At 37.2% G+C, this 16,766-nt stretch overlaps 3 protein-coding genes across 4 annotated transcripts; 1 reads left to right on the top strand and 2 right to left on the bottom strand.

Moving 5' to 3' along the window:
* Positions 1-63: 63 nt before the first annotated feature.
* LOC133518018 (regulator of nonsense transcripts 2) lies at positions 64-11,917 on the bottom strand. Of its 2 annotated transcripts, none has more exons than XM_061851556.1 (11): positions 11,098-11,917; positions 9,614-9,826; positions 7,547-7,798; positions 7,270-7,406; positions 6,441-6,735; positions 6,124-6,339; positions 5,691-5,999; positions 3,809-4,549; positions 3,079-3,228; positions 903-1,048; positions 64-417 (listed from the first exon to the last, which is right to left on the bottom strand). In XM_061851556.1, the coding sequence occupies exons 1-11, from the start codon at positions 11,785-11,787 to the stop codon at positions 243-245; spliced, it is 3,324 nt and encodes a 1,107-aa protein (XP_061707540.1). In that variant the 5' UTR covers positions 11,788-11,917; the 3' UTR covers positions 64-242. The 2 variants fall into 2 exon arrangements, with proteins under 2 accessions (XP_061707540.1, XP_061707538.1); XM_061851554.1 differs by having other exon boundaries at positions 3,070-3,228.
* Positions 11,918-12,378: 461 nt separating this feature from the next.
* On the top strand, positions 12,379-14,876 carry LOC133518020 (asparagine synthetase domain-containing protein CG17486). The gene is made up of 8 exons (XM_061851558.1): positions 12,379-12,536; positions 12,607-12,867; positions 13,026-13,200; positions 13,293-13,501; positions 13,606-14,012; positions 14,104-14,275; positions 14,354-14,595; positions 14,670-14,876. The coding sequence occupies exons 1-8, from the start codon at positions 12,468-12,470 to the stop codon at positions 14,851-14,853; spliced, it is 1,719 nt and encodes a 572-aa protein (XP_061707542.1). The 5' UTR covers positions 12,379-12,467; the 3' UTR covers positions 14,854-14,876.
* Positions 14,311-16,372, bottom strand: LOC133518022 (zinc finger protein 300-like). The gene is made up of 2 exons (XM_061851560.1): positions 16,048-16,372; positions 14,311-15,880 (listed from the first exon to the last, which is right to left on the bottom strand). The coding sequence occupies exons 1-2, from the start codon at positions 16,165-16,167 to the stop codon at positions 14,999-15,001; spliced, it is 1,002 nt and encodes a 333-aa protein (XP_061707544.1). The 5' UTR covers positions 16,168-16,372; the 3' UTR covers positions 14,311-14,998.
* Between the last annotated feature and the right edge of the window lie 394 nt (positions 16,373-16,766).

The following is a 16,766-nucleotide window of genomic DNA, read 5'->3' on the forward strand; positions in this document are numbered from 1 at the left end:
GGTTGTCATAAAAGGGGTAAGTAATTGTGTTTTACAGTGGATCTGTTTTACAAATAGACACAATTGTTTCCTCGCTTCATTTAATAACAGAGATACACAACATGAAGTACTTGGAAGTACAAATACAAATCCGATTACAACTTTCACTTTACTAAACGGAAGGCCAATGCTCCATCGAAACATTTGAAGTGAATGCCATCAGTAGAAGACAAGACTCATAATTCCATTGAGTCGAGTCTGTTTCATTTGAATTTCTTTGGTCCGAAGATGAGGTCGGCGTCGGGAGCGCCCTTCGGGTGCTGGTACTTCTGTCGGACATGTTGGCCGCGGTTGGGGTTGCCGAGCCCGCCGGAGCCGCCGCCACTTTCGGCGCTGTATTCTTCTTCTTCTTGTCTTTCTGATATATTTAAGGTTAACCTGTAAAAAAAAAAACATTAGATCGTATCACAGACTTATAATCAATTAATTTTCACACAGTTGTGCCTGATTATTGTTGTACATAGCTTATGGCAAAACACCACTGCCTTATTCACAGGCAGGCAAGCAGAATAGGGTTCAGGGCTATAACCGCGAAAATAGAAGTTCGTCAATTGCGGGCACTTTTCTCTGTCACTCTAATTGCGTCTTAGTGAGAGTAAAAAAGAAAGATCCCCGCAATTAGCGAATTTCGGTTTTCGCGGTAAGTACCCAGCTTCGAAACGAAACTACGAACGTGAAGTGATTTATATTGCATATCAATTTCTCTGGCATAAAAATAAAAACGTACGCCACCCATCTAGTATTTAAGTTGGCTCACAGCTCAGTGTTACGAACATATGTTGCTGCGTTTTTTAAAAGGAAAATAGTATGGCAAAATCAAATGACGATACCACTTCAGGTATCTTTATTTGGAGACTACATACCGTTTAACTCTTTCCTTCTCCTGCTTATCAGCCAAAGCCTGCAGCTGCAAGTTGCTGGCCAGTTCCGGCGGCGCGTTGAACGACTTGTACTGTGGCTTGGTGCCTTTTCGGACCATTAGGACAAATTCTACTCCTTCCTCCCCTTGCTGTAATAAAAAATAAAATAAAGCATAAACATACGCACTAAGATACATCTGTGGGCACGGTAGTGCCCCCGCGAAGACCAGCAAAGCGAAGCGCAAGGGCACTACCTGCCTTTTCTCGCAATGCTTTGTCTTTTTTTGAACCCTCATAACTTGGGTTTGAATTATCACAAATAAACAAAATTCTCGGGATATGATGTTAATAGTGGACTTATTAAGAATAAAAGGTTTCCGTTGCACAGCTTTTATACTTTCGATTTTATTCATACCAAAAAACCCCGATTTCGTCACTGACTCACTCACTCACTGGTGATCATCAAAACCTTTAGGGTACACCAAACCGGCTGCCAAGCCAAGCCACATATTTTGACTAAGGTGTAGACTTTTTTGAAGTTGGGGCTTGTATAGTTAGAAGCTTGGCTCTACAAGAGATCTGATATATATCTGTATTTTATTTTATTTTATTATGTAATTGTATGTGTAAATGTATAATGTATATGGAAATAATTTTCCGGATTAAATTAATTCATAACTTTTTGACAGTGCAAGCCTTATTATAATAATAAATCCGTTTATTAGGGTTCCGTAGCCAAATGGCAAAAAACGGAACCCTTATAGATTCGTCATGTCCGTCTGTCTGTCCGATTCTGTCACAGCCACTTTTTTCCGAAACTATAAGAGCTATACTGTTCAAACTTAGTAAGTGGATGTATTCTATGAACCGCATTAAGATGTTCACACAAAAATAGAAAAAAAAAACAATAAATTTTGGGGGTTCCCCATACTTAGAACTGAAACTCAAAAAATCTTTTTTCGTCAAACCCATACGTGTGGGGTATCTATGGATAGGTCTTCAAAAGTGATATTGAGGTTTCTAATATCATTTTTTTCTAAAGTGAATAGTTTGCGCGAGAGACACTTCCAAAGTGGTAAAATGTGTGTCCCCCCCCCCCGTAACTTCTAAAATAACAGAATGAAAAAACTAAAAAAAATATATGATATACATTGTCATACAAACTTCCACCGAAAATTGGTTTGAACGAGATCTAGTAGGTAGTTTTTTTTTAATACGTCTTAAAATTTAAAAAAAATTTTTTTTTCATCAAACCCATACGTGTGGGGTATCTATGGATAGGTCTTCAAAAATGATATTTAGGTTTCTAATATCATTTTTTTCTAAACTGAATAGTTTGCGCGAGAGACACTTCCAAAGTGAAAAAATGAGTGTCCCCCCCGTAACTTCTAAAATAACAGAATGAAAAATCTAAAAAATATATATGATATACATTACCATGCAAACTTCCAACGAAAATTGGTTTGAACGAGATCTAGTGAGTAGTGTTTTTTTTAAAACGTCATATAATTTAAAAACAATTTTTTTCATCAAACCCATACGTGTGGGGTATCTATGGATAGGTCTTCAAAAATGATATTTAGGTTCCTAATATCATTTTTTTCTAAACTGAATAGTTTGCGCGAGAGACACTTCCAAAGTGGTAAAATGTTGAACAAAATCTACTAAGTAGATTTTTTTTAATACGTCTTAAATTGTACGGAACCCTTCATGCGCGAGTCCGACTCGCACTTGGCCGCTTTTTATTTATAAGGACATAGGTCCAATCGCATTACAATGTTAAAAACCAATGAGTTTTGACCCCTGGTTGACTGGACTTAAATCACTCCAAATAAGCTGTAGAATAACCCCCTTGAAGGAATACGACGAATTACCAGTCACCCTGTATTATTTCGTCTTGGCAACATTTTATATGAAAATGTTTTTGGTGGGAGGTATTATTCTCTTATTATGAAGGACATCAAATAATATTTCAAGTCTTTTATCGTTTTGATCGCGTTTTATTCTAAAAACTGACGGATAGCTTCATACTGAATAAACCGATTATAAATGGCGCTGTTTTTTTTATCAAAGGTCGAGACTACTACTAGACTAGATGTCGCTATTTTAAATTTGCCAAGGGTCTTAATGTCAGAAAGGTTATATGTAAAAAAAAAGTGTTTGTACAGACAGAGCCTACCAGCAGCTGGTCGTAGGTCTTCTTGGTGGCCTGGCGGCACGTCATGGGCACGGCGATGTCGCGCTGCTGCGGCCGGTTCTCGCGCTGCCGCTCCGCTATATTCTCCATTACCATCTTTTCGAATGCTGACTCGAATTCCACGTCTTCAACCTACGACATGACTTAATTATGAGAAGAGTATAGGGATCAATTACCATTATGATCAGTGCAAATAAGATATTTAACGATGATAGAGTAAAGCTTGCTAACGTTGCTTATAGACATAATGAATGGCCGAAAAAAAAATGTTTTACAAGAAGAGAAATCTATAAAGAGGTTTTTCTCGCAAATGTTTTGAATGTTAGGATTCCTTTTATTTGCCATCTAGTGAAACTAAAATTCACTGACTGTTATCATAATCTTAACGTAACGTAGCGTATTTTTCATTATAAAATTGCTCCATATTAAATTTGTAGTGCATATGACTCAACTATTTTAACATAATTCCGTTTTCATTCTTTTTGATATAGGTACAGTCACGTATAAAAATATTGATACAAACATACACGACCTTATTGGTCATATATTAAGGTTTATACATATTTTTGGCATTTTGTCGTCCATATACACTTATATTTTCAGACGTGACCGTACAGTACACATGTTGACTCAGGTGCAAAATGAATGTAAATACGTAACTAATACATTAAAATAAATAATGTATGTTTATAGACTATTGTAGGAGCATTACCGGCTTAGGCGCGGGTCTCCTCGGCTCGTTGCCCATATTATTATCATCGCTCTGCACGTCATTATCCTCCGTGCCAGCGTTCTCTGTCAGCGGCTCATCATCCGAGCTCTCGTCCATCAACTGCGGGTTGTCAGTCTCATCATCAGTTTCTATTATCGTATCCAGCCCATCATTCACGCTATCTTCACCCTGATCTTCATTGTCATATTCCTCCTCGCCCAATTCAGGATACAACGTTTGCCTTAATTCCTCAATCGCGTCTTTACATTGCTGCCAATCCGTAAACATTGTTAATTTCGGTCGCAGCGTCGTTAAGCACTCCTGATAAATATATTTGACATAAATAGGGAATTTGTTTTCCTCAGTCCAAATCGGGTCGGAGCATTTGAACCAGTAGTAATTTTGGAAGAATATTAAGAAGTAGTCGAGGCGTTTTTTGCTTGAGCCGCTGTTAAAATACGCGCCGCACGTTTCTAAGAGAGCGCATACAAGTCTGATTCGGAAGACGTTTTCGGGTGGATCGAGCGGCGAGATGACAGTGTGGTCGTTGCTGACGCCGAAAGTGATGAAGGAGTATAGGACAGTGAAGACGTCGCGCGAGTCGAGCAGCTTGTAGTTGTAGAGCTCGCCGAGGTAGCGCACGGTGGCGATGCGGCGCTGGTTGTGGCGCGGGTGCGGGTCCTCCAGCGTGGCGCGGATGTCCTCCAGCACCGCGTCCACCACGCACGGCGCCACGACCTCCTGCAGGGCAACGGAACGTTTTACGTTTCATTCCACATCCTCATGAGTCTTAGATGCCCTTTCAAAGGCCTTCCAAAATCGAATTTTTACTTTTATGATCTAAGTAACACAAGGATAAAAATTCAAAAACAAAACTAAAGCTTCTGGGACTTGGGGGGTGTTAAAATTAACATCAGTGATATTGGTAAAAATGAGAAATTCATAAATTATAATGTATCATGGTAAAGATGACCACTAATATAGTCCACTTAATAACCGAGGGGTCGTTCATGTTCCACGTAAGTTAATAAGTAGGGAGAGCTCCTGATGGCGAAGAGTCAATTTACGGGATAATTTATTCCTACAATATAAATAAAATAAGCAATTAGTGTTCCTTTATTTACCTAATTTACCTTTATGATTTTTAGTACTACCACGATAATACATATAAATGTGTCGTTTTCAAGCAAAATGTACCACACTGTCGCTTGCCATAAGGATCGGGTGACAGGTTATTCATAATTCGTCCTTAGCAAATTTCGTCCTTACGGTAAGCGACAATGTGGTACCTTTCAAAATTCAAAAATTTATTCTGCAAGTAGGCCTGAAGGGTTTTTTAACAAGTCAATACAACATTTATATTTATAAATACAACAGCCATTACCTGGGTAAACATTATATTATAATAATCTTAAAATAAATAATTACTAAAATACAAAGAGATGTATAGTCTCTATGGTTAATTGAGAACGTCACAAATAGTAACTGTTCCAGAAAAAAAACTTATTAATTACCTACATAGTTTCTCGGAGGAGCCTCAGCTCTAGAGAACGCGCCCCAGGTGGCGGATAGGGGAATGCTCACCAGTGTTTCGACACTAAAGGGTAAAGGGGGGTAAAAGGGAAATCGAATACCTCCCGCGGATCAACAGGCGCCCCCGTCGGGCCGCTCGGACATATCCTGACACCGGGCCGGCGTGGGGCAGCGGCAGCAGGCAGGCTGTCGTGCAGGGGACAGCAGCGGAGGAACGTAAGTCAACGGTGGCATCCTACGCCTCAGCTAGCAAGAGGCGTAAAACCCACGCAATTTCATCATCCTTGTCCTAAACATGAAAAGCGCCACAAATTACCTAGAAGGTCAAGCTAAGTAGGTATATGAATACCTGCCAGGCGGCGAGCTCGGCCGCCATGCGCGCGAGGGCGCGCCGGGCGCTCGCCCTGACGCGCCAGCCGCCCGCCAGGTGCTGTATGGCCACGGCCGCTATCTCCGGATCCTCCCAGTTTATCTTCCGCATCAGTCTGAAGATCTTCTCCTCGTTACTCTTCTGCAGATCTTCGTGTAAAATTTTCCTTATGAATTGATGCATCGGTGGCTCTTCTTCTTTAGGTTGGGCCGGGGCTTCAGGCGGGCAGACGTAGTAGAACGCGTTCTCGATCTGCGTTACGTAGCGCGAGTCGAGGGCTGAAACAGTCTAATAACACAAATATGATTAGATTATAGTCTTAAATTATTTAAATGAAAAGAGCAACATTAGCATATCTAAATGTATACATACCTCAAAATATAGTGAACAAAGTTTTATCGATATTAATTACCTTTTTCCTCATCATCTGCTGCAAATAAATCATTGTCCGCTGATGAGTATCAGGATTGCAGTACAGATACCTCCCGCACGTTTCAAGTAGGTTGCACGCCATCTCTATGTGGTGATGCTTAAAGTCGTGTAGTAACACTTTCAGGCAGTATAGAGCTTCCATTTTAGAGTAAAGACCGAATTTCACTAATTCTCCAATAAATCTCACTACTTTAATCTGTCAACAAAAGAAAAAACTTTAATAAGGTCTCAGTAATGCTTAGAAATAAGTCTCAGTACATAATCTTTACACACTATACCGATTTTAGCAAAATATACCTTTGATTCAATGTTGATCTGGTCCTTTTTCCTAACATGGTATTTAAAATCTTGCTTCAACATCTGGCATAAGTCGATGCAAACATCAGGCAACACTGGATACAGATTTGCCGCAAACCGGGAATAAAATGGCAACAAATCTAATCTGGTTCTGGCAACACTGAACAGGACCCTTGTTAGTTTTTTCCTATTGTTTTTGGTATTAAGATTTAGGACGAAGTCTACAGCGGCGTTGTCAATAAGTTCCCGATTGATACAGTTGGGCAGTTCGTTCAAAAATGCATCTAGAGCGTATCTGTAACAAAATATTACGCAGATAAATATCAACGAATTCATAAGTGAGTCTTCTAAATATTTAATATTCACGAAATCACTGTCTTGCCTAGATGCGTCAAGTCCAAGGCATACGCGTTTTGATAAGCTTTATAACAATGAACCAAGTTCACAAGAAAATGATGGCTTTATTTATCTATACTCTGTATCTTTAGGTATATACATTAATGTAAACAAACAATTTGTAAGTTCTCGGGTAGTTATAATATTTATTGGTTAACCAACCAAATACAAGACCGCTCAGATCTGCCACTAAACGACCTGAGTTTAACCTATATTATTTTTGTTCATGTAATGTTTTCATCTACCTTCAACTGGCTTAAGAAGCAATTTGAGGGTAGATTTTGTTTACTTTTATTTAAATACCCACTATATTTCCCAAAAAAGAAAAATACATCAAATATTTTGTTGTAAGATCCTTTAGATTGACGCTGCCTGGAAAAAGTGAAGAAGAGCAATTTTCAGAACTCAACACTAAGGAATTGACTAATAATACTTGTTGGAGACACTGGTGGGCTGATGGTCGTCTTCCACGTCGGGCACGGCAGGTTCCTCGCTGTCACTTAGCTCGTCTTCTTTCAGGTCCTCGTCCAGCATCTCTTCTGTCACGGTTTCAGTCTTATTTTTTGTTGTCTGCAATGTTTGTGATTTGTTAGTTATTTTCTTAGACATAATAAAAGAGAGACATCATAAGGCTCAACACATAGCTCTCTCTTTTAGCAGGCACACACATATTATTGTTTCTTTTTTATTTGATAAGTCAAAACCTTTACCTCCTTTAATTGATAGTTAGGCATAAACACTTTCAAATCCGGTAAGTGTGTATAGAACGTCCTCGTGTCCTCATCCTGCCAGGGGTCGGTGCCGGCCTGCATGTTGAACTCCTCGGTGCCGCCGATGGTGACGGTGCCGGGGGTCTCGATGACGGTCATGGACAGTGTGGGGGGCTCGCCCGCCTCGCCTAGCTCCTCGCCGAGGACCTCGGCGAAGCTTTGAGCGCCGGCTAGCAATTTGTCGTAGGTTGCCTGCAAACACGTGGAAAATTAGGGTCTAATTGGTTGGGAACAGGACAATAATGATTGTATTTGGCAAATTGGAACATAGCTACTAATTAGGCGGACCCGCCTAATGACAAACATGTATAATGAATATATGAAGTTGCAAATTTTCAATATTTTCACTGTAAGATTGTAAAATGTTTTACTTACTACAAAAACTGATAGAAATCAGCAATTCACAAAATAAAACTATTAAACGTGTATAATGAATTTTAAATATTATACATCCCCACGTTTCAAACCCTTTACAGCATTCATGGTAAATGGACCAGACAAGACTGTGAGAGCATGTGTAAGACGCGCGAATGATGACAAAATGACATAATATTTATTTTATTTAGATATCAAAGTGGACTGTTGAGCTTCAAAAGCCGATGGCGTCTCAAGGATATTTTATTTGTTCTTTGCTCATTATTGTTCCTGAGCTGTGGTGACATTGATACCTATTTATCACACGTCTTCATGTACATTTTATATCCAGACATAATAATGAGACAAGAGTCTGAATAGGTGGAACATGCTTAATTTAGCTTCTTTCAATTCATTTATTTATTTTTGAAATATAGTTAAATAAAATTATGGCATGGTGGGTTGGGTCATTACTCATTTTATAAGTGGTGATAAAGTATTGGCCAATGTTAATATTGTGTATTGTTTTATGTCAACAAATCACTGCACTTGTTGTTTTATACGATTCATTTTGATAATTTTAAATGTTATTCAAGTCTGTTTTTAAAACTGTTCTCTGAAGGAGCATTTATCACTGCTTCTGGTAATTTATTCCGCTCGCACACGACGCGGTTTGATAGAATGTGCTTCCTAGGATTTAAATATCAATACATTTTAAATAAATATATTATTTTTTATAAATAAACTAGCCATAGTTGGTGCACAGTTCATATTTTTTCATTGTGATTGACATGTGTATACACAATTTATTATTTATAAGGCGGGTCCACACAGAGCGAGCATAGGCGCGAGGCAATTTCCTCGCGTACAAACCGGCCAGTGTAGACGTGCCTCGACCGAGGCGGCGCACGCGTTTTCCTCGCCTGTGCGCGCTGCCTAGGCCGAGGCACGTCTACACTGGCCAGGTTGTGCGCGAGGATGTATGCTCGCTCTGTGTGGACCCGCCTATTGGCCAGTCTATACCTGGTAAAGTAAAAAACGGCAAATCAATAACAAGATGGGAAGAATGCCTCATAGAATCAATGGGAAAAAAGTGGAGAGAATGGCAATAGTCAGACAAAAATGGAAGAAAATGTTTGACAAATACCTAAATATAATAGAAAAAGGTGATTCGGAAGAGGCTTAGGACCTTACGAACTTGCATATAGAAATTTAAATATAATAAGTAATTGTTAAATACGGGTAAAATGTCAACAGTTCGTATAATACAGGCTTTAATAATTATTAATAATACTCCTCTGGTGCAGCGACCCAAAGTGTGTCTTGGCCTCCAACACGACTGCTCGGCACTTATCCCGGTCCTGTGCAGTTTCTCGCCAGTCTTCAACCTGGAGCTCGCGCAGATCCGTGTACATCACGGGCGGCGTGTTGTCCGGTTTCCCTCAAACGCTCTTTTCGCCGCCCGATCGGCTCCCATGCACTCTAGATGACCGAGCCACCGAAGCCTTTGCGCCTTTGTGACACCCATGACATTTGGCTCAGCTACTATCTGTTCGACTTTGACGTTTTTGCGGATTCTCCAGCTGCCATCGGGTTGCTGCGTTGGGCCGAGGATTTTGCGAAGAATCTTATTATTATTATTCATAATATTACCTGGTGGTGTTCCAGCTGGTCCTTGCGCTCCTGCGAGAGCTCCCCGCGCGTGTGCAGTGTACGCTGATTGGCTGCATGGAGTGCCTGCAGCTGCGCCCGCTCCTCCAGCAGGTGCTTCAGTAATGTGGCGAAGTAGTCTTTCAGCAACTGGCGAACTACTGCCTGTTTCTCGGCTGGCAGGAAAGTGTTTCTAGGTATTTGCACATTCAATTTCTGTAATGGATGAGAAATTAATGGTAACATAACTGAAATCTTTAACCCTTAATTCTAGAACATCCAAAAAACTGAACATAACTTTTGAACCTCTTTTTGTATTTTCTTCCTAAACAAAATCATTACTACTATTGAGCTGTAAGCAAAATGAACTCACAACATTCTGTGTTTTGTGTTGATTTAAGTTAGAATTTAAGGATAATGCCATTCCTAGTGATCTTTAAAAATAGAATCAACCTCAAACATTTATTCAGTTAATAGGCCACAGGGGCACTTTTACATGTCAGTTTTTTACAAACAATACATTACAAATATGGAATAATGAAATATTAGATACTTATCAGAGATGTATACAGTCTCTAAATGTCGAATAATACAAAAACTATGATAACAGAAAAATACAACCAACAAATACTAAAATTCTGTACAGATGTCAAAGTCTCTAAGTGTCAGATATAAAATATAGTTTAAAAAAAATGAGTATTAAATTATTCTCAGAGATGTAAAAGGTCTCCAAGACATTGTATTCATATAAAATAATAAATAATTAAACTAAAGAATAAATAATCCTCCCTCAACCTTCATTCGGGAAAGTGGCAACCTGATAAACAACACCACATAAGCAGCAGTATGCTAAGACTTTTAAGCGAGCATGACATGTTCAAGTTACTGGGATGTATTAATATATATGATCTGTGAAATACAACATTTGTGCTTGTATGCTACATTACAGACGGCATAGTGCCACATATTGAAAAGTAGGGTGATTAATGTTGTCTAATCATATAATTGTTTCCAGAATTTGGCTAACATTTATATTATATACTATCTGGTATATTGTGTCAAGATCTTTCTTAATATTCTTTTGCTAAATGATATCTCTCATCATAAGGCCAGCAGGTAAGCTATAGTAGATGACATATTGGCAGGTGTTATTGTTTTTAAATTGAGGAAACTTTTGTATATTGGTGGCAACAACCAGTAACACAATAGTAAAGAAGCTTAAGGTAAATGCAAACCAATAAATTAAAAATACTAACCCCCTTTCATAATCATAAAACTTCACAAGCTTTAATTAGTTAATCTGTGTTTTATACCTTTCTTACAAATTCATAAGTCAAAGTAATAGATAAATGATTAATAGCTAATTCTGACAAAATGCCTTAACAACATTAAGTGCTTTATTTGATTCACTAGAATTGAATCAATTAAATAATATTAACCTATTATGTACCAACCAAGTCATCTTATTCATAAATGTATAATGTTACCTCTGCAGTATCCTTGATTTTCTTGGGCACTAACCCTGCATAATCCTCACCACAGTGCTTGCAGAATGACAACAGTATTGGGATATTGTTAGGCTCCTCTTTGTCCATGTTGATCAGTACAGTTAGAACATTTCCCAAAAGAGGCAAACCAATTTTATTAGGGAACACGCCCACAGCAACTAACTCTGCATAAAACCTGATATCCACACGCAATTTAGAAGAGTTTGTTATTTTATCTGTCACTTTAAGAAGTTTCTGCCAATTTTCAAAGAAGTTTGAAGAGAATTCTGAATATGTGCGGTGTAAAGCTGAACACAAGTTTATTGCAGCTGGTATGTCTGACATCTTTAACTTCGCTTCTGCTATGGCAGCCGCTACCTCAGATATATATTTTGTAAGGTTCAATACGCTGAAATCTTTCAGTAACGCGTCCATTTGTATAGCACTAAAAGACTTCAGTTTTTTTACAAAAGTGGTGTTCTTTTTTAAGCCAGAATCTAATTTTGAAAAGTAGTTATCTGGGGGTCGGACGCAGTTCAAATTACTATTCCTCATTTCAGTTTTCTGTTTTATCCTTGCTTCCAGGGCAGATATATATTCGGCAAGCGCCACTTTATCATTCTCTTCCGTATTTTCAGCCGTCTCATCAGCTGCACAGTTCGCTCCGGTTTCATTATCTGGTCCACTCATTGTGAAATCAAATATATCATATCCGCATTACGTAAAACGACTTTCTGTTCTTATTTGCTATATGTTATAATGTTATTTACTCCGTTTTGTGTTCCACGTCCGTTCACAGAGAGCATTTTTATAACATGCTATGACATGCTATGACAATTATGACATTTATGACATCTAACTTACTTTTTATAGAATGACGGCCCACAGATATATTTTTCTGACTTATCCTAGTGTTTTCAATTTACTTTCAGCAATAAAATAAATATGTATTCTACTTCAATAATTTGAATTTGTTGCTAAGTTATTTATTTACCATAACAAAATACATAATGGATATGTACTGATGATGATTACTATTACTAGCTTATATCTAAAATGGCCCTTGAGGCATTTTACCAAGGATGCTGGCGGCATTTCCTCATTGTATCGCAATACTGATACGTTGTCCGAGGAAGCCGCCAGCTCTTCGGTCACCAGTTACGTCGACCAGACGTTTCGCGATTTCTCCAAAAAACTTGTGCGCGCTGGGACCCCATGGACCTAGAGTTTTTTTACATTTTATCATGGAGAATTTACATTACATGGATTACATGTAATCGGTGCCTCCACCTCTGATAACTGACAATGACAGCAAGATTTTTAGGTTACTTAAATTGATATTTAACTTATTTGTTAAATATTTGTTCTAAATGTTAATTGTTATAATAATGTGTGGAATAATTTGTGAAATCTGTTGCTCAAGATATGTAACGCCTAAGGTATGTAGTGCTACAACTATGAACAAGGCAATTCAGGTTAGCGCCAATTTCAAACTTATTTTATTTTAAGGTTTACAATGATCGTACCATTTTACAACGTATTAAGAATAGAGGTCCAGACTGTGTCAATACTACTGAAATAAATGCTGGTGATGGTATAAGAATATTTTTCTGTGGTGCAGTGCTGTGGATGCAGGGCCAGGAGCTGACACCACAGCCTGTTGAAAATAATGTTGGAATTCTGCTTTATAATGGAGATATTTTTGACGAATCTTGGAATGAAAGTGTCTCTGATACAATGACTATAATGAATAATCTTGCTCCAAAAACAGTAAGTTATTACAATGGAATAATAAGTTTGGTAAACATTTGAGATATCTATTAGGGATAAGTATGCCTTTATAAATATTAAATCTTATACTTTGTTATGTCTATTTCTAGTCTATACATACATACATTTGCATATATATATATAAACTTTTTTTTCAGGATAGTTCTGCAAACGAACATATTATTGCACAGTTAAAATTACTCAAAGGACCCTTTTGTATTATTTACTTCGATAAACATTCTCAAGAACTATATTTTACTCGTGATCGGATTGGTAGGAACAGTCTACTGTTCCATAAAATGGATAATTATATAGCAATCAGTAATGTCTTGGGTGAGCAAAAAATACTTCTAAAAGTTATTTTATATGGTGCAAATATAAAATAACTTTAATTTAGCTAAAAGTAATAAATTTAATATTTTTAGATAGAAGATACAATTGTGTAGAAGTTCCAGCAACACATATTTACTGTTTTAATATTAAATCTAATAAAGTAATATTACACTCATGGGCTGGTAATGAAACAGAACATTATTTAATTGAAGATCTATATAAGTCCTTCCAGAAACAACAAAACATACCTGATGAGGATTTCAAAGTTGCATCTGAAACTCCAAGAGAGCTCTGCATTGAGGTGGGTGGGTCTGTATGGACCCGGCTAATAGCAAAAAATCAATGTAAGTTCACTAAATATTTCTTATACAAATATTATTTCTTAATGTGTGTTAACTTTTTCAGGATGATCTGATAGAGTTTCTTAGAGCTACATCCAAAAACAATGATGGGTATATGAAATTGATGGAGACACTTTTAAGCCATCCAACTATTAAAACAACTGTTAGAAGACTGACTGAACTTCTACAGAAAAGTGTAAAAATCAGATTGAAAAGACAACCCAATAAGTGTAAAAACTGTCTTATTTCTAGAGAAAACACTTGTTCTCATTCTACAATTGGTGTCCTATTTTCAGGAGGTTTAGACTGTACTATTCTTGCATATCTGGCTCATACATATGTATCTAAAGAGCAAAGCATTGACCTTATAAATGTTGCCTTCAAAAAAGATTCCATGGCATCATATGATGTGCCAGACAGATTGACAGGGAGACAGTCTTTTGAGGAATTAAAAACTCTATGTCCAACAAGGTGACTCATTTATCACCATTTTGCTAAATTTGATTACACTTTTATGTAAAAGTTGTGTTACACATCCCTGATTTTATTTATGATCTTGCAGAAAATGGAATTTTATAGAAGTTAATGTTCCCAAAGAAGAATTGGAGGAGTTTCAAATGAAAACAATTGCAGATCTAGTGTTCCCAAGGAAAACTATTTTAGATGAAAGCCTAGGATCAGCTTTGTGGTTTGCCTCTCGTGGACAAGTTGAGGATAGTACTTCATCTTGCAGGGTAAAGTGAACTCTATTTTAATGCAATAAAATACATTGTAGGGTTTATAACTTTTTATTATAGCAATTGTTTTTACAGGTTTTGTTAATAGGTTCAGGTGCTGATGAATTATTTGGGGGATATAAAAGGCACTATAACGCATTCAAGAGACATTCCTGGCCAGGGCTTAGTGAGGAACTTCTATTGGACTGGAAGAGGATATCTTTTAGAAACCTGGCGCGAGATAACAGAGTGATATGTGACCATGGGAGACAGCCCAGAATGCCATACCTTGATGAGGAGTTCATAGACTATGTTTTGCATTTGAAACCCTGGCTGAAGTAAGGTTTTAATTCATATTTACATAATTTATTAAATTAATATACAAAATAAATTAAATCTTTTTCTATTCTAGGTGTTTCCCTAGTGATGATTTTGGTCCTGGCATTGGAGACAAACTAATGTTGCGCCTTGTGGCCTTTCATGTAGGTTTAAGAAATGTTGTCACCCTTCCCAAAAGAGCTCTACAATTCGGATCAAGAATAGCCAACAAAAAAGAAAAAGGCAGTGATTTGTCAAGTAGATTCTTGAATACTTAAAATGAACTATTACCATTTCTGTATGTGATCTTTTTATTTACCACCTATGTCCCTAATCCATAAATACTAAGTACCCATTGCATCATCACATCATGACCCTAAAACATTTTAATAGACAACTGTTTCAACCATTTCATGTCCTGTCTCATTTAATAATTGTGTTTTCTCTTTTACAATGTGATTTATAATGTTTCCTAAGGCCACTGTGTGAAGTGTAGCTCTTGTCACAAACATTACAGCTATATGGTTTGGCTCCGGTGTGTGTTCGTAAATGGCTTTGTACATCACCAGAGCGCTTGAATCTGCGGTCACATCTGGGACAGGCATAATTCTTATCGTCGCTATGAATTCTCATATGTCTGATTAAATCTTGGCGTTTTGTAAATGGCCTTCCACATACTTCACAAATGTATGGTTTGATACCCAGATGGATTCTCATATGAACAACCTTATGTTCTGCTCTTGTGAATGTTTTTGAACAAAGTTTACATGAAAATTGTTTGATACCAGAGTGTGTAGCAATGTGTTTAACTAATACCGATTTGTTTTTTAATATACGCCCACAAATCTCACATTGGTATATTTTTGGTTGAGTTGATTCTTTTTTCCTCAATTTTCTGGATTGTTTTTTAAGATGTATTTTATTATCATCATGTTGTGGAAAGTTGTTCAAGGTTCCTGATGTAGGTTCATTTTCTTCTTCCTTACCAGGGACTTGGTTATTAAAGTAGTCCACATAAAATGCTGAGTCGGCGTCATCTGACAGCCAAGAATCCAACGTGTTCTTCAACTCACAATCCATTTTGTTAAAAATATCACATTCTAATTTAATATCCATCTTAATATTGTCCAGATCAGTGTCATCCAAAGTTAGTTTGCTTGGTGAATATTGACAGTTCTTAGCTAGTAATTCTTTTCTTAATTTAGAATCAATATATATACACTTTTGCTTAAAATCATAAAATGTTTTGACATTATTTTCACACATTTTGCATATGACTGCAGGTAATCCGTCGCCAATACTAATCTGAAAAATAAAATTCAATATTTTAGGCATCACATAATAAACTCGCGCGATGATTTTTAGGGTTCCGTAGCCAAATGGCAAAAAACGGAACCTTTATAGATTCGTCATGTCCGTCTGTCCGTTTATTTATTACTAAAAATTTAACTCATTCCGATGCTTTTACCTACCTGTAAATCAATACATGCACTGATTTTGTTATCAAGAGTAAGATCACCATCCACTGAAAATAAATTGATAATTGCCTCTGTATTCATGCATAGCCTGCATGTTTTTTCATTTACGGACATTTTTGATAAATAAAAATTTGTTCGGTCTTTCACAAATACAATCAAAAGTAAACAACTAATTCGGGCCTTCGTTTGAATACTACTATATTATTATGTAGAGATTTTTCGTTCCACCGCCTTTGAACAAAAAGCTTATAGAATTATAAAACTAACCACACATTCGTTTTCTGATATAAACAAGAAGAAAATGACTATTAGGTTGTTTACTTATTAAGGTTGATTTCTAATCAATTTAATAAAATCCGTGGAATATTTGTCTGTAGTGGCAAAATGTAATAATATTGGAACGCAAGTTGTCACTGTCAAATCGATGAGATAAAGTTAGTGCCACACACGGATCTAGAAAATAAACCGAATAGTGTACATTGACCAAAAAGTGTGTCCACATGAAAAGTCAAAGTGGGCCGTTGCATCTCTTTCTAATTGGGGTGACCATAAGTCTTATGTATGTGTGATATTAGGATAACATGGAATATATAGTTTGGCGAAGATCTTTTCTTATTCGTGCATAGTCAGAGAGAATCGTACTGTCTAAGTGGTGCTGTGCTAGTATTTTTTTTTTTCCATAAATGGCTTTTACTCCTCGCTAATTTAGCAAG

This window comes from Cydia pomonella, chromosome 5 (genome assembly GCF_033807575.1).
Source record: "Cydia pomonella isolate Wapato2018A chromosome 5, ilCydPomo1, whole genome shotgun sequence".
NCBI lineage: Eukaryota > Metazoa > Arthropoda > Insecta > Lepidoptera > Tortricidae > Cydia > Cydia pomonella.